Source organism: Zosterops lateralis, assembly GCF_965231275.1.
Source record: "Zosterops lateralis genome assembly, chromosome: 12".
Lineage (NCBI taxonomy): Eukaryota > Metazoa > Chordata > Aves > Passeriformes > Zosteropidae > Zosterops > Zosterops lateralis.
The window spans coordinates 2,315,967-2,338,837 of record NC_139772.1 but is presented as its reverse complement, the minus strand read 5'-3'; the positions used below and the strand labels follow the sequence as shown (position 1 = coordinate 2,338,837).

Here is a 22,871-nt window from a genome sequence, read left to right as displayed (position 1 = left end):
AATAAAAAGATGCCACTACAGAGGCGAGGCAGAGCTGGGAAAATCCCACAAGGCATCATCAGCCTGCACACCAAAACCCTTCTCTCCTGCCAGCCAAGCAGGTCTGGCCTTCAGGAGACTCTTGGCACTGCAACTGGAAAGGTCCAGAAGGGACAAAAAGCCTGGAGAAAAGCAGATGCACAACCTGTGCCAACAGCAAACAGGTGACACCTTGCCCAGGTGACAAAGGACAGAGGTGACAGACAGGTCAGTACTTGGGAGAGTGACTCAAGCCTCAGGTACTTGCAGGGCAGTTGATGCAATCTGGATTTAAATCTTCATTTTAAAAAAATTAATCTTAATTTAAAAGCTAAAAGCAAAAATTATCAAGTCAGTTGTGTAAAACTTTAGGATTATTTTTTTGTGGGGAGGAATCTGCAATCAGAGCTATGGATGCAGCTGAAGAAAAGCTGGTTTTAGGGACAGGCAATGGGAACAGCTGCCCAAGGGAACATCCCCCATCCCTGTGGGCTGTTAGGGACAACACAAGGCAGAACTGCAGCAGCCTAACAGCAAATTCCAAGATAAACACTGAGATACCAAATAAAGTCCTAATCACAGAATTATTTAGGCTGGAAAAGATCTCTGAGATCGAGTCCAACCATTAACCCAACACTGAAGATCTTCACTGCCCCAGAAACCTGCACCCAAATGGCTCTTCCCACTGGCTCTTGCCACTCCTCACAAAGCTGCAGGAAACAAAGCAAAAAGTGCCCTAAAATCACCTTGAAATTCCCAGAGGTTTGGAGAAGTCTCTCCAGAGAGACAGGAATTAATACTGTGAGGGACATGAGCTGCTGCTCCTTGTCTCTGCTGGGTTCTCACACAGCTGAGGGAACACATGAGAGGCAGAAATGGCAAAAAGCCCTTGTGAGAGAGAGAATAAAAGCTGCTCACAGGCACTGGAACCAGATAGGGATTGAAACTTCTCCCCAGAAGGGGCCTGAAACCTCCCAGCACAGATACAGACACATTTACAGACCTAAAACTGCAGAGATGTAAAGGCAGGGTTTTGTTAGACACTGATCTGGGGAGAAGAGAAGGAGTTTGTGATCACAGCCAGAGGGCAGCTGCAACAAAGGGCTGTGTTAGAGCTGATGGTTTCTAGCACAACTCACAGCCTGCAGATGAGCACTGGGCAGGATTTCCCTGCACAGCACAGGCTAAAGGGAAATCTGCTCCCTTGCTCAGATCTGCCACAAAATCATCTGGGATGAAACAAGTGCAACTAGAAAGGGAAAAGAAGGGAGTTCCATGAGCCACAACAAGCCACACAATCCAAGGACAATCCCTTGTCACTCTGGACTCTGAAGGGCAACCTGGACAGGAATGGCACCCCTGGGGTCACACAGTGACATGTGTGACATGTGACACTTTCTGCTGCCCATCTGGAGCCTCCTGGGCTCATCTCACAGCTGGGTTTCTTTTTGCTCTTTCCTGTGCCTTTTAAGACCCATTTTACAAGATTTGAGAAAACTTTTCAGGTACAAATCAGTCTCAACACATCAGAGCTTTTGCAGTTTACACCCATCTCCAGTCCCACACCCAGATCCTGCAAGGAGAAAAAAAAAAAATCATCTCTGGTCTCAGGGAAACACCCAGGGACAGCACATCCATCAAGCTCCAGAAGCCAGGACAATGCTGCACACACTCATCTGCAGTGGGGATCCTGCCCTTGCTGAGAGAATTCTCCAGAGGAAAACACACACTCCAATCAGCAAGCAAAGGGTGCAGGTACCACACCAGCCTCTCCTGGCAATGCTGCACCCACAGAAAGGTTTCTGGAGGGGAGGATGAGCTTTCTCACTGCCTGTTCCTCTGTCCAGCTCTGACCAGAAATTGGTTTTGTCCTAATACATTCTTTTTTTTTTTTTTTACACTAAGAAAAGTCTGTTCCCTCCTGTGCAGGATCCCTTCAGCTCTCCAAAGCACAGACTGGGAAACAAGGACTGCTGGGAAGCAGCGTGGAGTGGCACAGAGGAAAAGGGCATGTCTGAACTGGGATGTGTGGACATTTGGGGTCAAAAGGCTTTTTTTATTCAAAGTGCATGCTTCTATCCAGAGGTACCCAGAGCCAGGACTCCCCACCCCAGCCGGGGAGCGCAGCAGCCTTTGCCACCCCGAGCCCTGTCCGTTCACCAACCACTCATTCAAGTAGCCAGGGACTGAATGTTCTTGAGCATCTCGTCAAAGGCCTCCCTGGAAGGCGCTTGGGCGTTCTGGAAGGAGACCTTGATGCGGCTGTAGAGGCTGAAGGATTTCAGCTCCAGCCAGATGAAGCCGAAGCGATCGTCGTCGAACAGGACAAACACCCCCGGCGTCCTCTCGGGGCTGGTGAAGCCGTGGCCAGCGATGAGCCCCGTCCCGTAAAAACTGCCAGGGGTGAAGGATAAAAACAGCTGTGAGAACTGCCAGCATCAGCCACAGTGTTTAGTTAAAAAAAAAAAAGTCAGCACAAAGCTCTGGTGAAGCCACTCTGCTGGGTGTGACATGACAGAGAGTTTTACACCCAGTTTTTCTATTAAGACAAGGAGCTCCCCGTTGCTGTTTGCAGGTTCCTGCTTTGGGTTATCCTAATTAGCACCTGCACACCAAAGCTGGGTTTTTCAGTAGTTCAGCCCCCTAAACCCATCTGAGATTAACTCAAGGATCAGCATAGGCTCAACCCTCCCAGGAAAGTCAAAGGCATATTGAAAATGAGACCAGAAAGGCAAAACGTAAGGGAAGGGAGAGAAAAATCTAAAAAAAAAAAAAAAAAAAAAAATCTATCAGGACCTGAGGAGGAATAAAGGTCAGTCAAAGCTCTGAGCAAGCAGCAGGTGGAGCAGGGCTTTATCCAAACACAACTGAGCTGTGACAGCAGGAGCCTTCTGGGATTAACCAGCTCTGGAGAGGTTTTTTTTCCATGAGCACAGATGTTTGGCTGAAGGTCACCTACCTAAGCCTCAGCTTTTGGGTTCTTTTTCCACACTTCATTTAGTGTGCTGCCTCACCAGCTCCAGCTCTCATTCAGCACAGCTCTCTGCATGCCTGCACCTCCTGCTTGGGGTGCTCAGCTCCTGCCAGGGCTGCCCCAAGGCACCAGAGGCAGGGAAAGGTGGGAGAGAGCACTGTGCTCCCACAGCCAAGGAACATGAATGACACACACAGCAATGGGAAGCAGCTTGAAGAGTTCTAAATATATAAGCTAAGCAGCTCTGGGACATAAAACACACCAAAAAAAAGGTGGGGGTGTGGAATTCAGGAGAGGTGGCAGCTTCTGAAGTAGATCTAGCAAGGAAGTGGGATGGCAGATGACTGCATGGGGAGAGAGGGGACAAACCAAAGCATGGGAAATTGGGCAGCAGAGGCAGGAATCAGAGATTGTGGATTCCACATCCCTGGCAGTGTCCCAGGCCAGGCTGGACAGGGCTTGGAGCAACCTGGTCTAGTGGAAGGTGTCCCCACCCATGGCAGGGGTGGGACGAGATGGGATTTTTAGGTCCCTTACAACCCAAACCCTTCTGGGATTCTGTGAAATCTGAGCCCAAGGGGCTGGGGGGACCCACAGGTAGGTAAAAGGCACACAAATACAGGACACACCTCAAAGACTCCCCCTTCCCTTTCAAAAATGAATCAGCCATAAAACCACCAGTTACCAGATTCGGCAGGTCCGGGGATAATCCTCATTCCTCGATATCACTCCCATGGGCAGCACGAAGGGCTGGGAAGCTGGGGCCTTGTCCTGGGTTGTCCCCTCTGCCCCAGCTGCAGTCTCTTCCCCCTCAGCACCTTCTCCTCCTCCTCCTCCTCCTCCCAGGGGACTGGCAGGCTGGGAGGCAGCCTGCTGGGAATGCTCCTCTCCCTCCTGCCGCTGCTCGCGCTCCTGCTCCTCCCGCCGGACCTGCTCCTGCACCTCCAGCACGATGCGGGAGAGCTCGCTGAAGTCTCGCAGGTTCTCGATGTCAGGCAGCTGCAGGGGATGTGCCAGGTCTATCTCCACAGTCTGCTGTCCAGCTGGGATGTTGGGATCTCCCTAGGGACAGGAGGGAGCAGCACAGCTGCAGACACCAGGTGTTGTACAGCCATCACTGAACTTGTTAATAGTTCACCCGATTCTACCCAGGGCAACAAAAAAATCCCTCTTTGGGCCTTGTTTGCTTTTCCTTGACATTTCTGCTTTCCCCTTCCCAGAACTTTAAATCAAAAGCTGTACTTGCAAGGGTGAAAGAAAGTCAAATCTGCAGCTGCATTTCACAGGAATCCCTCCCTGCAGGGAGGAAGGAACTCCCCTGCCTGACTTCAGTGAAGAGCTGCCAACACTTGGTACCTGCTCCTCACACACACACAGAGGATCTCCAGTGACCTGCTGCCAGCTGCTCACAGAAAGCAGCTGGAAGGGAGAGGAAAAGAAGGGGGAGCCAGGAGAAACTTTGCAGAGCAACTTCTGGTTACTTTTCAAGTGCTGAGATTCACCCAGTGCCACCAATCTCCACAGAGAACAGGGTTTGGGCTGCCAGCTCTTGGACAGAAATCTCTCCTGTGCATCCACATCACTGAGAACACTTTCACAAGCACCTGAGAGAAAGGAAGATGCACTCACAGTGATCTTGGTGCCCTTGGCTTTCTTCCCATGAAAGCTGAGCATGACAATCTCCAGGCCGTGGCTGCCGTAGGTGCCTTTGAAGAGGCCGGGCTGGATGAGGTCGTCAGGGCTGCTGGGGGGGAGGTAGATGCGCCGGTACGTCAGGCAGTTGCTGTGCAGGAGAAAAAAACCATCAGAGAAGTCAAGAAAAAAAACCTCTCCCCAGCAGCAATGTGTCTGCATTCTGCTCCTCAAACAGCTTAAGGATGTTGTCAAGGCAGGATTTGTGTTTTCAGCAAGCTCAGGATTTGCTTTAGAGCTCTTTTCTGCCCTCCCTGTGCTTCTTTCCCCACCGTCCTCATGAGCACGCCAGGAGATTCCTGCAGCAAAGAAACTTCCTCAGCTCCTGAGATTCCCAGAGAACCTGAGAGTGAAGCATATTTAAACATTTGCTACAGTGAGGTGGCTGCTAATAGAAGCCTAGAGAGATGGTTAAAATCCCCAGTTTCTCAGGGACTCTCTAATTCCTGCACCACAGAGCACGCTGACTAATATGGATAATAACCAGACACTCCTTGGGATCACAGGCGTTTGCTCTGTCTTCAAATTAAACAGAGTTAAATGACTCAAAAGCACCTTACTGTGCATAGTTATTGTGTAGAACTTGGAATCCTGTTCCTACTGCTGTCATTGCACCTCATCTCCCTGTACAGCTGGGAAGCACTGCAGAGACACAACACTGCTCTGGCTGTGAAAGCCCATGGAAAACCCCACCTCGGGGTAAAAATGCTCCAGCAGTGTGCTGGTGAAGCTGCAGCAGCCCTTACTCATATTGGCTGGTGTAGATGAACTTCATCAGGATGAGCTCCTGCATGTGTTCGTGGAAAATGTCTTCCAGAGTCCGACCCCACTCCTCCCTCAGCCACGTCCGGAATTCCTGCAGCACGAGGAGAAAAAGGGGGAGGATGAGCTCATTCCAGTGATGTGCCCCAGGATGACTTCACTGTGTGACTCTGTGACAGCACATTTCACTGGCAGAGCCACAGACAGGGCACATCCTCTGCCAGAGACAGGGAAATGTGGCTGGATTGGGGAACAAGCATATATTGGCTTGGAAATGTGCTTAACAAATGGTGATTATGGTACCTGGCAGTGATCACACCATAAACAGGCTCCCCTTCAAATAAATCCCAGGTAGAAACATAAACCTCCTCAGAATAAAGGCATGAGCATGGCCTGTTACTGCAGAGTGGTTCATCTACTCTTTCTCTCACAGTAACTCATTTGTGTGCCCACAAGCTGACTCCTGTGCCCCGTCCTGACACGTTCAACACAAAAGAAAAAAAGCTTTTGAAAAGCACCGAGGGTTTAGGAGGTTAAATCCTGCTGATTTAATACTGATGCATCTAAATCCAAAGGGTGCTTTGAAAGCATCTCCTGAAGTACCCCAACTGCAGCTCTGACAAGTTAATACCCTGCCATGAGTTGGTGTGATAACAGCTTACACTGAGATAGCAGCCTGCCAAGTGATATTCCAAACCTGCCTCTTTTATCTTCCCGAGCCAGATCCTCCAATTTCCATAATGCCACGCACACTTAACGTAGTGCTTTGAAAGTATTAAAGCATTTCTCATCTGCTCCAGCACCAGAAAACACTTAACTAAACCTTTCACCCAGCTGTTTCCCATTAGCAGACAGACATTTACAGACATTTTACAGAAGGAGCTGAAGTATCAGATTTGTCACGTGGAACCAGCTGGAAGCAAAGCAGCAGTACCTGGCACAGGTACTCATCCTGACATTTATACCTGCATTTAAATACACAGGTATTTCAGCCAGGATTCTGCCTTGCTGGGTAGAGCTGACAGACACAGGAGAAACAACCAAATGAAGCTTTTAATCCCTCGAGCAAGGCAAACAGTGGGAAGGTATCCAAATGCAGCTGGTGCTCACTGTGCTCAAAAGGTCTTAATTATACAGACAGCAATGCCACTGAGATCAGTGCCTGGAGTGTTGTTGATGTCCAGGATGTGCTGCTGACCCTCTCTAGACAGGTCTGTTATCAAAATAGGGGCTCAAAGAGCACCTTGACACAGAAAACTGCCTAAAACGAGGAATCAGCCAAAAGCTCCCAGCCTGGGGGTTCATACATGCCCAATCACACAGGAATCAGAAGGGCAGCTCCCAGAGCCCAGCTGAGAGCTGATCTCAGAAGGGGACACACAAAGAGGCTCAGTGCAGAGCCCTGCACAGCACTCACCTCCTGCCTGCCCCCTGACATCCGGTGGTGATCAGTCTGGTTGCACTTGGTGGAGAACTCGTCCTTCTTTACAATCTGTAGTTACCAGGGAGGAGAATTGAACACAGGTTATACATCTATTTAGAGATGCTTTGGATGATGTAGCTAACGCTGCTCACAGTAAATTACAAAACAAACATTACTGGATTTGCTACAACAGAGAAATCATTCACTGCTACCGAGTGCAACAGCTACAGAACAGAGAAATAAAAGCAATAAAACCTCAATGCACTCTAATGAAAATAAGTTTTAAGCTGCTTCCCTATTTCAGCTTCCTCCTTTAAAGAAAAACAAACAGCCTGACAGGAAAGCTTTTCAAAGCATCCAACGGGTGCTGCATCACCTTCTCAAGGTCTCACCGTGGAGAGAGCTGCAGAACAGGTCTGTGTCTGCCTGGGCACACTCACCACCTGCCCAAGGCTACTTTACACATCCTCTCCCCAGCCCAACAGAAAACAGCACAACAGCCTGGCTGTGCCATTGCCAGGGAACAAATTCAGAGCAGGGAACAGCCCACGCAACTTGTCAGACACATAATGAGTGTAAAGCTGATGCCCGCACACACAGCAGGGTGGTGAAAGCCAGATCTCTGAAATAAAATCCTCCCGGCTTTCTGATGAATCCATTTCCAGAGCCAAAGTGTGCACACACAGTGCTGAGGGAGGCAGAGGAGCTCACCTGGATGTGGCCATTATGAGGTCCCTTGTGGCCATACATGCACTCCACCGTGGCACATTTCCTCTCCATCAGGTGGATCCTGAAGAGGGGCTTGAACCTCATGGGATCATCCACGTGAGGGTCATGAGGGGGCAGGTACATCCAGCCTATGATGAACAAACCATCCACCTGCAGAGGGACAGGGCACAAAGCCCACGGGATCAGCTTTGCATGATTCCTCAGGAGTCTGCAGCAAAATCCTGCCCTCATGGCCCAGGGCAGGAGCTGCACAACAGTTTCCTGCACTCCCAAACATTTCCAGCCATTAACCCAGACCATACGCACTCCCAGCACTCCCTGGGTGAAGAGGGTTTCTTTACAAGGCTTCCTGCACCACTGGAAAAAGCTCAGGCCTTTATTGCTGCAAATGACTCGCCTGGAGTGCAGGATCCAGAGGGAAAGACCACACAGCAAGTCAGACTCTAATTGGTCTGAGAGCTCCTGCTGGCAGATATTCCAGCAGATGAATTCTGCTTCCCATGACTCTCCCTGCTTTTTAGACGAGGAATTATTTGGCTTTATTACTCAGAGAACACAGGGAGGTGAGGTACAAGTGCCAGCCCCTTTCCTGCACACCTAACAGAATCCTTCCCCTAAGGGCCTGCAATTCCAGAGACAGGATATTCCCCAAACAGAGAGCTCTGAGACCAAGGCAGGGCAGTGCCACAAAGCCTTTTTAAGGTCACAGGGGAGGAGCACTGATGCAGTTGGATGCCCTCCTACACCAGTTCATGCAACAGAACATTGCAAAACCCAAAGGCCTCGTGATTTGTTCTGCTCCAGCCTGACAGTTGTTGATCCTTGGTGCAGAGAACAAGGGCTCCAGGCAAACTCCTGGCTCAGCCCTCACCAGCTCAGAGGCAAATGTTGATCATTAACTGCTCTCCCAGCAGCACCAGAGCTGCCAGGTTTCACAGATCTTGCACCCAGTGTCACTCTGCATCTGCTGCACGAGGCTTAGGGCTGGTGTAAAGGTTTGCCAACCACACAATTGCAAAATCTTTTGCAAAAGGTTCAGCTGCAGGCAAAGAAAATGAAGTAAACTAACAGATTCCTGTGCCAGCCACTGGAATATCAGTGTCAAACTCTAAATCAAGCCTTTCCCTCAAACACTGATCATGTTTTCTGCCTGCTCCTGGGGCTGTCTGGCATGGAGCTGGAATATTAAAGAACTATCTAGAGAAAGGCAGTGATGATGAAAGAATCCCAGAACCATTCAGGCTGGAAAAGAGCTCTAAGACCATCGAGTCCAACCTGTGAGCAATCCCCACCCACAGCAATGAGTGTCACATCCACTCCAGGGTGGATGGGGATTCCATCACCTCCCTGAGCAGCCCATTCCTGTGTTTAACAACCTTTCCTGTGAAGAAATTCCTCCTGATCTGAGAAACACCACAGAGCCCTCTGTGCCCAAACCACCCCCTTGAGGGCTGACTGATGAGACTCCTCAGTGGTCTGGGAAGGGCTGCCAGGTGTGGGAAGTGTAAAATAAAACCCCTCAGCCCCCAAAAGGCCCGGGATGAGGCAGGCACTCACCACCACGTTGAGCAGTCCCCCGTAGGGCCCGATGTCCGGCTGCCACAGGCCCAGGATGTGCCGGTAGCGGTGCAGCACTGGGGAACAGGGAGACACAGCAAGTCAGCACATCCAGCCCACAAATTGGGATTTATGGGAATGAAAAATGCTATTCCTTCCTTTTATTTCCATTTATTTTCTTCTTTTTTTTTTTTTTTTTTAATATGTCATTATTTATATTATTATTGCCACTATCTTGCAATTTATAATCTACATCCAACTTGTTGTCTTTTTGGGTTTTTTTTGGTTTTTTTTGTTTTTTTAAACTCTATGGATCTGGAATGCATAAGAGGTGTATTTTGAATTCTGTAACCAATTTGCTACCTTTTTTTTTTTTTTTCTTCTACAGAATTAGGAAACTGACATTTAAGAAAATATGGGCTGTGCATAGTTCATATTTCATCTATGAAGGATATTTAGTTAAAAGCTTTAATATAGAAAAATTAGACAACAGACTTGCTTTTTAAAGTAACTTTATGTTTGGACATTCTTAATTTATTTTTTTTTTTAATCAGGAAAAAGGAGAGAAAATACTCTATTTATAAAAGGAGAGAAAATACTCTATTTCTGAAGTAAAAAAAAAAAATAAAATAAAATAAAAGGGAGCAAATTGGTTACAGAATTCAAAATACACTTTTTATACCTTCCAGATCCATAGAGTTAAAAAAAAAACAAACTTGGATGTAGATTACAAATTGCAAGATAGTGGTAATAATAATATGAATAATGACATATTAAAAAAGAAAAAAAAGAAAGAAATTGAAATAAAAGGAAGGAATAGAGTTTTCACACAGCACTGACCAATATCACCCACAACTGCATTGACTCAAGAGAAGTGATGGTGTCCAAGCTGAGGCCTCCCCCAAGTTCATAAATGTTTATATTCTTTATTCCTGGCCCTGTGGAAGGGCAGAATCACCTACCTCAGCAGGAATTCCCAAAAAAAAATTTTACAACACAGTCCCATCAATGCAAATCACACAATATAATCAGAGCTAAAAACAAATAAAAGCATCTGCCACCTCCAGATACCAAAAATGCGCTCGATGCTTCACACTGCAAAGCAACAGAAAATAGGGAAGGGCAGGAAGGAAGAGGGAAATTTGAGTGTTTTGAAAGCATTTCAGTGCCTTTTGTGGACAAACTTGGCTCCAGAGTTAAGCATCCTTAGGAACAGCCACTGGGAGCAAGGGCAAAGCACATGGATCACTCCAGGGAATCTGGTGTGTGGCCACATCAGTCACAGCCTTAAAAATTCTATAGAAGCAGCTACACCTCAGCAGAAAACCCACTCAAAATCTACTCCAGCAGTTGAGGCTTCCCTGTTTCTCATCTCAGAGCCAGCTGTCCCTCCAATCTCACCTAAACAGAGGAATATTTTCAGCAAATAGGAAAAAAAAAGGGCTTTTACAGACTGAACTTAAAACTTCCTGTTGTGAGGAAAGTTTCGAGATGGGACCTGCCTGCAGTCCTTACACAGCCATTCCTCTTGTCCATCTAATTCCCTTTTGTCCATCCTATTTCCTCATACAACCAGCAACCTGCACAAGAAGGCATTACACAGTCTGGCATTTTGGGCAGGAACAGCACATGCACATTATTTATTATTTATTATTATTTATTATTTATTTATTATGCATTATGGAGATGCTAAGAAGATATTTCAAATGTCCACGGCCAACTCAGAAGGCCACAATAACTCATTTTAACCTCCAGGAGTGGCCTGAATAATAAGGTTGGGTTTGCATCAATTTAAAAGAGGAATTGTGTTTCAGTGCAGCTGCTGCAGCAGCTTTGTTGCATTAATTACTTCACACAGCAAGAACTACAGGAGAGGTTTTTATTCCACCACAGCAAGAACTTCCACACAAGTTTAGGACAGCAGGGAGGGATGTCCAGAGCTGCTGCCAACTGGCCTAGAGGAGCTTTTTCCCTGGGCAATAAACAATTTCAGGCTGATGGCCTGGTTTTACCCAAGTGCAGCACAAATAGCACAAATAGCAGGCAAACCCCACGCCCAGCTCAGTAATTACACATTAATTAATGGGATGAGCTGCTCCACCCACCACACTCTGTCCTTTCTACCCCTGGCTGCCACAGAGCTGATAAAACCCAGCCTTTTTTAATTTATAATTGTTTTTTAGGACAGAAAACTAAGCTATCCAAGGGGGATGAGGATGGCCCTGCTAGCCCAGCTCCTGTTAGGAGCAATTTCAGGAAATAGAGCTGAGTTCTGGACACAGGAGGCCAAAAAAAAACCAAACAAAAAACCCATTCACTTCCAGAACTTACTGGGGAAAATGCTGGTGCTTGGCCAAAGGCCCAAACAAGTCTCAAAACACAGCTCAATTTTCAAGCCTGGGCTGTCTCTGAGCTCCAGCAAAACAACAGCTAATATTAATTGTGGGGAAAACCTAATGAATTCCAGCTCTGGCTCTTCCTGGTAGGAGACAGGATGGATCTGGCAGTTGTTTCCCTTCCTGCTCCTCGAAAGAAAACAGCACTCAGGTCTTTTTTCCAAGGTTTTCCACTGGAGAAGTCTCTTGCCTATCCAAATTTCTGAGCCCACATCCTGCCAAAGAGCAAAACCACATCCAGTGGATGCTCCAGGACAACTTTCATCCAGCCTGGATATTCCCCATGTTCCATAAACAGCTCTGCACACCCTTCAGATGGGAAGGGGCTTGAATCCAGCTGGGAATGGGCTTGGAAAAGCAGGGAATGCCAAGCTCCCACTGACAGAAGGCTGCCTGGGGAATGTCCTGACCAGGGAAGAACCAATCCACTGCAATTCTCCCGGATTCCTGGGATGCAGGAAGGACTCTAGAAGCAAAATGAGCTGGAACAATGTAAGCAGTGCCCAGGTTGGTGATGCCTGATCTGAGTGTGGGAAGAGCTCAGAGTAATCCAGGTGAGCTTAAAGCCCCGGGGAAAGTGATCTGAGCTCACCTGGCTGACCCTGCAGCAACAGGAATTAGGGAAGACTTTCATGGAAAATCCTGACAACACAGGAGGGGAAAAGGGCCACTGGATCTTAAACCACATAGGCTCAGAACCACAGGATCCTTTAGGTTGGAAAAGACCTCTAAGATCATCCTCAAGTCCAACCATCCAAGCTTTTCCCCAAGGAAAACAACACAGCCCAAGAGAAAAGGGGCACATCAGAAGTCTGGGGCTGCAGCTAAAGAAATAACAACTGAGAGAAGAGCACTAAATGTCATTTACGTTTGGAGCAAACACCCAACCTCCAAAGGAATCCATCTTGCAGCTTGGATTTGCTTCTCCTTCCCATCCAGCCCCAGAACAGAGCTGGTGTTGACAGGCACCTCAGGTTGCCAAACCCCAAAACTTTGTCCCAATTCCTGCTGTAGCCCTGCTGCTGGTCTGTCCTGACTCATATTAAAGTCACCACCTCCCCTGCATGGCCCCTGCTCAGTTGTTTCCCTCAGCACAGGGAATTAATTCTGCAGCATCCACTCACTCATTAATGTGTGTGAGAAACTCCATTCCCAAGCAGCAGTGAGTTAGTAACTGGAGTCTCCCAAAGGAGGATCAGAGACAGCTCAACACCCCCTCCAAATAAACACCAAATAGTCCTGCCTTCCTTAATTGATGTAAACTAATCAGTCCTTCCCCCTCAATTCCTGCACTCCAAGGGTTTAACTATTCCTCCCTCAACACAACACAAGGAGGGGGAAATAAAGGTTATCCAAACCCAGGAAGGCAAATCCCAATCTTTAAAACATTAGCAGAATGTTTCCTAGAGACAGAGATGGTGCTTAAAGGGATTCAGTGTGCAGAGAGGGAATTACTGTGGGAACACTCAGCAGTTTTCACTGTGGATCTCACTGTGCCTCACTTGAATCACGACAAAGCTCTTTGCCAGTCCAGAGTTGCTTTTGGGAAGGTTTCTGAATTATTTCCTTGAAAAGGAGAGCAATTCCCAACGAGCAGAGTGAGTGCTCCTGTTCTGTGCAACGAGATCCTCAAAAAAAAAAGACCAGCACACCTCAGTGCCTGCCCTGCTCACGCTGCCACCCCACAGGGTCCTCTGACACACACCAGCCACCCCTGGTGGCACCTCCCTGGCTGTCCCCTGTCACCCCCAGTGCTTTGCTCCAAGCCAGGGCACACTCTCCATGCAGCATCCCGGGCGTGCTGGGTGCAGGAAGCAGCAGCAGCAGCGGGGTACGTACGGCAGGTGTAAACATCTCTGTACTCCATGTGCTCGTAGTCGGGCAGGATTTTCATAAAACGCCCCGACTTCACCCGTGGGTTTATACCTGAACAGACAGAGCAGGGTGAGTGCCAGCAAACTCTGCTCCTCTGGGACCAGCAAACACTTCCATGGATCTGGAATGACCACGTAGGGAAGCCCAGCTCTCTCTTGAGTTTGCTCCCAGTTGTTTCTGTCATCCTCAGTCTCATGTGAGCAGGATTTGTCACACAGAACTTGTCCCAGATTTCCACAGACATTACTGACAAACGGCATCCACCTTCCTCAAACTCTGCACTGTTGCCTCAAGTAGACCAAGCCACTCCATGGACAGCAGCCCAGGCCTTGGATTAGTTCTGCCTTCAGGCACTCGAGCTCAGTTCCCATTTTCCCACATCACTTCTCACAATCAGAGAATGGAAAAGACCATGCAGTAATCCCAAATTAACTCCTCTGCAATTTTATGGGACAGTAGAGAAAATGGGGTGACACCAGCAGGAAGCTGCTCCTGGCACGGGGCAAAGTGCAGAGTCTGAGCAGAGGAGATGAGATGGTGCATCCTCAAAGTCAGGAACAGCTGCCAAGCATTCCCACTTTGGAATACCCATCCCTGTTTGGGATTGCTGGGTGGATCCAAACACAGACCTTACACAAAAAGGCACGAAAAACCATCACAGGGGTGGTGCTCACACATCAGAGTGTGACCCTTTGCTAATGGATGCTGTGGATTTGAAAACTTACTCATGGAAACTGTGAGACAGATTTATTGCAGGTTATTAAATAAATAAACTGAATACACTCTGGAAACCTGTAAACAGTGGGAATGATTAGGAAAATATCCCACAGGTTTGCCCTCTCCTCAGCCTCCCTGCCCACAGCCATGGCTGGGAGAGTCACCACTGTCCTGAGCCAGGAAGGCCATTTTTACCTAAAACTTGTGCATAAAAAACACTAAAATATCATTTCAGTAGCTCTGAACCATGGAAGTTATGTAGTGAAAAGGACTACAGGTCATGAAGAGATGTTGTCCCACCTAAAAATGGCAATGAAGAGCTGAGGTCTGACCTGGTATGTGCTGTGTGGCTGTCACCACACCAGTGCCACACAAAGATATGGATTAAATGGGAATTAAGGGAGGCCTCGAGGGTTAATGGGATTTCCCTGGGGACATCTGTGTGCTGGCTCAGCATCACTCAGCCCTCCCAGCCAGGAAAATGAGGCAGTTCCAGTGTAGTGTATAATAGGGAAAGAGAAATATTGGGTGATGAAATAATTTTCCTGTGGGTGCTCAGCAAGTCTATGAAAGATGGGATTAAACCTCTTCTACCTGTTCTTCTTCCCAGATTTAAGACCAATACTTGAGGATGTTTTTACTTTAAGGTTCTAAAGGGTCCCACACCCACAGACATTCCCAAAACACACAGACACCTCCTTCCAGGTTCTCTTCCTTCAGGGAATGCTCATCCCTTTCCTACTCTCCTACAGCCATTTCCTTTCACTGAGATCAAGGCTTAGAAAAAATATCTGTTAATTCCTTAGAAAGATCTGAAAATGGCAAAACAGGATGAAAAACCCTCAATACAATTAATTAAAAAATTAAATTCCATCCTCTTTTCCCACCAAAGGGCTGGGAGGCACAGAAATCCCAACTCTTGGTATTAAATAAATCTCCAAACATGTCAACTTCCCCATGAAACCCCTGCAGGTGAGTCTGAACAACTTCTGCCATCAAAGCTTAATAAATATTCAACATTTCTGCGCTCTCAGAACTGGCATTAAGCAAGATTTGGATTGGCTTTTTCACTTACGTTTGGCGTAAACATCTCGACAGGAGACTCCTGTGATCTCCAGCTTCCTCAGGTTTTCACACACTCCATATTCTGCAACAACACAGGGAAAAAAGGGTCAACTCCGGCACAAGAAGGTTTGACAGTCTTGACATCAGCTATTGAGATCTGATTTGTGCTTTCTCAAAGCTGCCAAAGGAGCCCAAAAATCTGATGTTTTCTTTAAAAACTGGATGCGGTTTTGTCGCGGATTCCAAGACATCTCACAAGCGGCGCCTGCAACAACAAACACACCATAAGGCACAAACACACCCAGCAAAGTCACAGCTGCTCACACCTCAGCCGGGAAGAGTGTGAAATGTGGGAGACATCCCCATTCCAGCTGGGATTTGCCTGCCTGTTCCCAGCAAATCACCGCTGTGAGCAGCAATTATCTGCTCTCCCCGAGGTCCCCGGCGGGGAAAACTCCTCATTAGGATCCTAAAGGAAAGGTCACAGACTTGAAAAAAGAATGAAACAGAGACATGAAACAGGCCCCAGCGTGTACAAATATGGTTACACTTAAAGCAGATCAGATTGAGGCAGGGCTGTTGTACAGTCAGATCCTTTGATTGCTTCCAGAACCCCCCGAAAACAAAGGGAGTCGGAGATCCCGGAGCAGCTTTGAAGCAGAAAATGAGATTCTCTCCTTTCAGTTTTCAGGAAGTCGATGTCAAACTTCTAAGAAACTTCAAAAAAAAAAAAAAAAATAAAAGCAATTATTAATGCCTCGATGCCAGGAATTCTCAGAAGAGCAGAGGGAGGAAATGAGAGGAGGGAGATCCCAAAAAAATCAGCAGTGACGATGCCAGCCTGCAGCAGTGACCCCGACAGATCTGAGCACAGAGAAGTGCCCTCCTTAACATCAAACACATCAACAGCACAGATCAAACAGCAGCTTTTCTTAGCAGCACAAACACCTGCCAGATATTTAACACAAAACTGTATCTCTGCAGACCCACATCAAGCCATTAAATATGAAATTTACCCTCAGCTGAGCGCCCTTGAATTAACAACTGTGGCTGTGAAGCACCACCTAACGCTGGAAATTTGCTGCAGGAGAGAAATCAGGCTGCAAATATGAGAAAAGCAGGAGTTTCCCTGAATTAATTCAACCTCCTCCTGTCTATAAATACAAGCACAGGATGAGAGAGGGTTTATTGGCAGCCTGTCTCTATGGGATACACAACCTGGGTAAGCAGCAAAGGTGAGGGGGGGCACAGGGCACAACAAACACGCTGCCCTTCATCAAAAAAATGCCAAGGGTAGAGGCAGAATTCCTGCTGACTTCCATAGGCAAAGCCAGAGGAAGCTCTGAGGGTTCTCCAGCCCAGGGTGGGCTGAGGAAGCACAATTAGCAGAGCCCAGACGAGCTCAGCTCGCAGGAAGAACAGCCCAGCACAAACAAACCATTTAGTGCTGGGGCTCTGCCAGCTGAGCCCTGCAGAGCCATGAAACCACAGCTCCAGGGGAGCCTGGGAATGCAGAGCCAGCCCTGCAGAGCCCCCCTAGCACTGCTCTGCACGAGAGGGTAAATTAAATCCATCCAAAGGATGCAGGGAACAGCGTGGAATGGCCCCAGCAGAGTGGAAAGTCCTTACGAAAGGGCAGGAACAGCTCTTTGTGCAGGTAAACAAAACTCACCTGGCCCCAGGACAGGTGAGAGGAGCCCTGCCCACTGCAGGGACAAGGAATTCAGGCAGGAAAAGGATTTATACAGCATGGGAAAGGGAGGAGTGCAGGATCCTTCCCAAATGGAATCTCTGAGCACCAAGGGATTCCCTCTTCCCACAGAAGGTGCTGATTTTTCCCCAAGCCTTTTCCCTAATCCATAAATCACTCAAATTAGTGCCACGGGAGATCCCCCACCAGCAGTTACCTCCAAATAACAGGCTGGGAAGGGATTTGATGTCAAAGCTTCACACAAGGGCCCCTGATAACCTGCAGTGACATTTTATGAATTTTCATTAAAGTGGGTGTAATTCCAATCTTAGCTGGAAAGACTCAAATAACAAATTCCTTCTAAATAATACAATAATTTAGGGTTTCTATATTGCTACACGTTGTTTGTCATTAGCTATCCCAGACTGTATTATCAAGAAAAAAATAATCTCATCCTAATGTGCTTCAACACTCATTTTAGAACTAATTCTTATCTTGTTTTGGTCAGCAGAGAGTGAAAATGCCACAGTGATGGCTGAGCTCCGTAAGTGCATTATTGCAGCTCTTCTGACCCAGCTGCTCACACCAGCATGGCCATTTTATGGGAAAAAAAAAATCAATCTTTTGGCTCCCAGTGCCTAAAAAAAACCCCTCTAAATATCATAAAGAAGAAAGGCCATCTCTTTTTAACCCAGAAGGCCAGAGGGACATAAATTAACAGCAACTAGAGCTTCGAGATAATGAGGGAAAAATAAAACTGGTAAGGTTTTCTTTACAGAGAACAGAAATCCCTTTCCAAGAAAGATCTGAAGGGCTCGAGCTTCCTGGAAAATTCCACTTCAGTGCAATTAAATCTATTTTAAGGAAATGTATCTCAGTGCAAGAGCTCACCGAGTAAAGTATTTTTATTTCAAGGAGTTAATAGTCACCGAAATTCACACCTTTGGAAAATGGCTACTTAATCCTGCTTCCAAAGCAAGGATGGAAATTGGTTTTCAAGTTCCCAGTGAGCAGCTGGAAATGCTGCTGGTTTATAAGGAGTGCAGATTTCCCAAACACAGGGATGTGATGCTGTTTCCATGGCCACACGCACGGGAATTTAAAGGACTTAGAAAAGCAAGTCTCCATTTGGTATGAGCTGCACTAATACTTCTCAAAGTGGTATTTATTATCCCCTGCCCTTCCAAGCCTCACAATTCCCTGCTCCTCCCCAAAAGAAGCTGTGTCACCTTCACCCTGCATGGACTATTTTGGAGTTAAAAACAAGGCTCTTCCATCCCAGGTTGGGAAAAACCCCTGTGCTCACATCAAAGCCCAAATTCCTGTTTTTCTGCTGCTTTTCCCAGCATGGCAAGGCCAGGGAGCTGCTGGAAGCTGCGTGTGCACATCATAATTCTGAGGAAATGAGGATGTCTGGCAGAGCTTGATCCCCTTCACCATTTACTGAACTTCCACTGTGTCCTGGCTAATCAAATCTTCCACTTAGCCCTGGATAAATGCATCTTCACAAGGCTGGGCACAGAACAGAGAGGATAAAAACATCACTGGATTATTCCAGATACAACTAAAACGGGAGATTCTCAGGTTAGAAGCCCTGAAATACCAGGTGGACAAAACTAAAATTGGCTTCTTGTTTCCAAAGGCTGAGCAATCAGATTAAAACACACCCAGTCCTCTCCCAAACACTTCTTCCAGGGGAAGGAAAAGGAGATTTCACCTGCAACAAATGCAAAACCTAAAGCAGAGGATGGACAGCTTCAGACCTTACAGGAAAGTCTGAGACTCTCTGAGAGTGTTGAGCACCTGCCTGAGCAGTGAGGAACAGCCAACCACTGCCAAGTTGGAGATTAAAAGCCAGGAAAGTCATCAGGGATGAAGAAAAGCCACAAACTAACAATGCTTTCACTCACACAAAGGGAGGTTGGAGCCTTGTGACTTAGGAAAGCCACCTTCACTAAGGCACAGCACTGCCAGAAATGGTTCCTGCTGTGGCAGCATTTGTGCATGGATTCCTCAGAGTCTTTCAAGAGCTGAACCCCACCCTGAAGTCTCCTCACTGAGTGCACAAACCACATTTCCCACCCTTCTTTCCCTCCTTTTTCCACACAACCTCAAGGTCACAAACTTCAGCACCTTGGTTGACACTTTCAGCAGGCCCAGAAGCTGCTGGAGGTTGTTTTCACAAACAAAAGCCTTTTCTTCCAAGCTCTAGAACTGGTTATTCTGCATTACTGGTCTGTTCCCAGGTGTGGTGCTGCACTTGCCCTGTCCTGGTTAAAGATGAAAGAAATGAAAAATGAAAAATGGACTATAAGGTGTTAATCAAGGTAGGTCAGGCCACCAGCCAGGGTGACACGAGCTTTAATTCTGCTCCTGCTGCAGAGATCAGCAATCTCCTATTTATAGAAAACATGGAAGTGACTGCAACCCTCTCCTTGCCAAGGAAGCAATCCAGAGACATTGTTTACCCCAAACAGTTGCAATGATAAAAGGACAACAGCTCTGACAGTCAGTGTCAGTGTTACACAATTCCATCCCAGCTCTCCACCAACAGCAAAAACCACTCCACTGTCAGGCAGACGAGTCTTCTGGACACTTGGAATAATCACAGCATGTTTTCAGTGTAATCTACAGCTGGGCTGGCCCAGAGCAGGGCAGAGCAAGGCAACAACACTGCAAGGACTGAAGGCTCCATCCAACTTGGGCCACAGCCAGGCTGCTCCTCACACCCAGAGCTGCTCCTGTCCAAGAGGAGGGAAAAAAACCGGCCAAAACAAAACACTGCAACAACAGCTCCTCCCAGAGAGGCTTCTCTCTGCTCTCACTATTTCAGGATTCTTTCCTGCCTCTGCACTGCTGTGCATTCCTAAAAACAGAAGTGGTTTTGCACATGCAGCTGGCACCAGGCTGAAGTTTCCCAGTTGCTCTTGGAACATCGTGCTGGGTACGGATGATCCTCGTGGATCTCGTCCAACTCGGGATATTCTGTGATTCCATGATCATGGGCAGGCTTCAAAGTGAACAAACCAGCAAAGCACACGTGCTCTTGTTCTGTTTTTAGGACAGCCAGCCTCACAACAAGACCCAGGCAGACACAAATACACACTTAAACACTGACCTCAGATGGGAACTGGTTTGGTTTTGGAAAAAATTACAAAAAAATTACCAAAATTGATGACATTTTATGTTTGACTATCACACAGTCACCAGTGTAAGGCTGTGCAGAAACACAGCACAAATATTTTAAGTTTTAAATATGTATTTTTTTTCCAACATCTGACATTTACCTATAAAATAATGCCCAATTTTATACTCATGTGTACAACTACTCAAAGTCACAGTAGAGAAAATGCAAAGCACCACCAACAGCCTGAGAAGTCCAGCTGAGGAACTGCTTGGAAAACCAGAGCTGGTTAAAAGATTCAGGATCAGTTTCACCATGGCAGGAAGATTTTGGCCAGGAAACCTTCAGCAGAGTTCAGCAGAGTTTGGGCACCTGCCTTTGGTTCAGGATCTTCCTCAGCCACACCAGAGCCACCAAAGCACCCTCTGACACTGCTGGGAATGGATATGATGGGAAACTGGAGAAACTGCATTCAAAAATAATAAAATTTGGTTTCTACACCTCTCACCTGGTAATCAGCTCAGGGCCATAGACAAAAGCATTGTCTTGATACCTTCCCTTCCTGTCCAGGTTAGTTTTAGCCATACAAATTCCAATGTTTCCTTCATTTCCTTAAATTTCAGCTGAGCTTTTGAACATTGCTTTATCCATTGGAAAGAATATCCAAGGAGGAGACATGAATTTGATAAATAAATGTAAATCCCCATCAGGCCTAATTCAGTGGGTCTTTTACAAGCCAGCCTAGCTTAGAGTTAAAAGTGACATAGATTTCTATACACACATTTTGCCAGGATCATAACCTATCAAAATAATTCATCAGTGAAGTTTTGCAAACCATTCATCAAACATCCATGAGGGCTCCATATTACTATAAGAATTAACACCATTTCATTAGCCTGTCTCCTAAAATCAATGTTAAAATACTGTGACAATGCTGAATTACAAAACAAAGCTTTGGTTTACATTTTCCAGGTGCAGCCTTTGTGTTGCCCAAAGGTTCTCTGGATAAGTGCTGATAAGGCACAAAATTCATTCCTGCAAAGGTTTCAGGCATCCCACTGCAGGCAGCCACTGACATTCCCAAACCTTTCATCCCTGTGCCCTCACTGGGATTAAAACCAAGAAAGCAAACAGGAAAATACACATGACTTCATGTGCTGGCAGCAGGAGCCCCTGGCAGGATGGCAGAGAGGATGAGCACAGCCAGGCAGCCCTTGGGAGGTGGGACAGGACTGAAATAACAAACAGAGGACACACAGCAGCCACAGCGGTGCGAGGAAGAAGATGAAGAGTAACGAGGGAGAATTGCAGCCTCACAGAGCAGAGATGAGGAAAAAAAATAAAAAAACACCTCCCAGGCTTTCACATTAGCGCAGCACAGCATCCTGCACCACGGGATTCCTGGAAAACGCACAGGCCAAACTGGAACTGGCTCTGCACTTCCCCAAAGGACGCTGTTAGCAGGCCTGGCCTCCTCCAGGCTCTCTGCTCTCGGTGTATCCCTGGCTCCAGGAATCCCAATGTCCCCAGGATTCCCCCAAGGACACGCTGTATGGAGATATCATCTCCCAGGGCCTGCTCCCATCCCACCCCTCAGGGGGACAACCCCAGCTCGATGCCCTTTGCCACAAGTGCCACCACCCAGAGATCCCGTCCCAGGGGACCCGAGATGTGCCCATCACCTCTCCCCCTGCACAGCCCCACAGCCGGACCCCCAAATCTTATTCCTGTCCTGCACCCCCGGCCCCAGCTCTTCAGGACGGCCAGTCCATCCCCTCTATCGCACTCTCTGTGTCCTCCTGGCCCCTCGGCAGGCTCTCCCCGGCCCCCCGGCCCGTGCAGCCCCTGGGGCGGGCGGTACCTTCGCGGCAGCGCCGCCGCCAGATCGTGTCGGTGCGGAGGATGCGGCGGAAGGTGGTGCAGACCCGGGCCAGGTTAGGCAGGTCGGTACCGGGCAAAGAGCCGAAGATCTGCACCAGGAGCTCCGGGGGCAGCTCCAATAGGGACAGCGGGGCCCGCCCGGCCGGGCCGGCCTCGATAGAAGGTGGAAGGGGCCGCCCGCCCTCAATGCGTTCCGCGGCCTCGTCGTCCTCCGTGACGCCGCCGCCTCCCGCTTCTTCGGGGTCCGTATCGGTGTCGGGCTCGCTGTCGGCGGCGCCGCGGCGTTGTTCTCTCGCCGCTCCACGCCGGCGGCAGCCGCGGGCCGGCCCCACACCGCACAGCCTGGCGCACACCGCCATCGCCACCGCCGCTCTGCCCGCGGCTCCGGGGGGCGCCGCCGTGCCCGCCTCTGGCCCCGCCCACCGCAGAGCCCCGCCAATCAGCGCCGCACGCCCCTCCGCTGGGCCACGCCTACCGCGCGGCTCCTCCAATCAGCGGCGCCTCATTTAGGCGCGCCACGCCCCCGCCGGTAGCGAACGCAGCGCGGACACCGTTCCCTACCGGACACGACCGGCGTGCGCATCCCCTAGCGGGCCGGCGGACCGCGCGCATGGCGGGGCCGGTGCCCGGTAACGGGGCGCGCTGCGGGGCGGTGCAGGGCTGGGGGCGCGTTCGCCGCGTCCCGTCCCGCTTCCTGTTCCAATTCCATGAAAAGAAAGAAAATAGACAGCCCTTCCCTTGAGAAAATCTGGCTGCGGGAGAGAAAAAGGAGGAAACCATCTTTGCCCCGTGTGAGGATCGAACTCACGACCTTCAGATTATGAGACTGACGCGCTACCTACTGCGCTAACGAGGCTCCTCGAGAATGGCCCCTCTGCGCACCGCTCTTGTGCCTGTGCCTCCGCCTCCCTGCTCATGTCTTCACCGCCATTCCCGGGCTGCTGCCTGAGAAACCTCTTTCTTTACAA

The 22,871-nt window shown here is 48.4% G+C and overlaps 1 protein-coding gene across 3 annotated transcripts; it reads right to left on the bottom strand.

The window, feature by feature from the left end:
* Positions 1 to 392: 392 nt before the first annotated feature.
* FBXO31 (F-box protein 31) lies at positions 393 to 22,262 on the bottom strand (the record flags this gene model as incomplete). Of its 3 annotated transcripts, XM_083870191.1 has the most annotated exons (10): positions 393 to 2,412; positions 3,678 to 4,054; positions 4,622 to 4,775; positions 5,431 to 5,540; positions 6,864 to 6,938; positions 7,581 to 7,748; positions 9,156 to 9,232; positions 13,391 to 13,477; positions 15,219 to 15,290; positions 21,884 to 22,262. In XM_083870191.1, 10 exons carry the CDS (start codon positions 22,260 to 22,262, stop codon positions 2,190 to 2,192), a joined length of 1,722 nt encoding a protein of 573 aa, XP_083726317.1. In that variant the 3' UTR covers positions 393 to 2,189. The 3 variants fall into 3 exon arrangements, with proteins under 3 accessions (XP_083726317.1, XP_083726318.1, XP_083726319.1); XM_083870192.1 differs by lacking the exon at positions 13,391 to 13,477; XM_083870193.1 differs by lacking the exons at positions 9,156 to 9,232; positions 13,391 to 13,477 and having other exon boundaries at positions 21,884 to 21,990.
* Between the last annotated feature and the right edge of the window lie 609 nt (positions 22,263 to 22,871).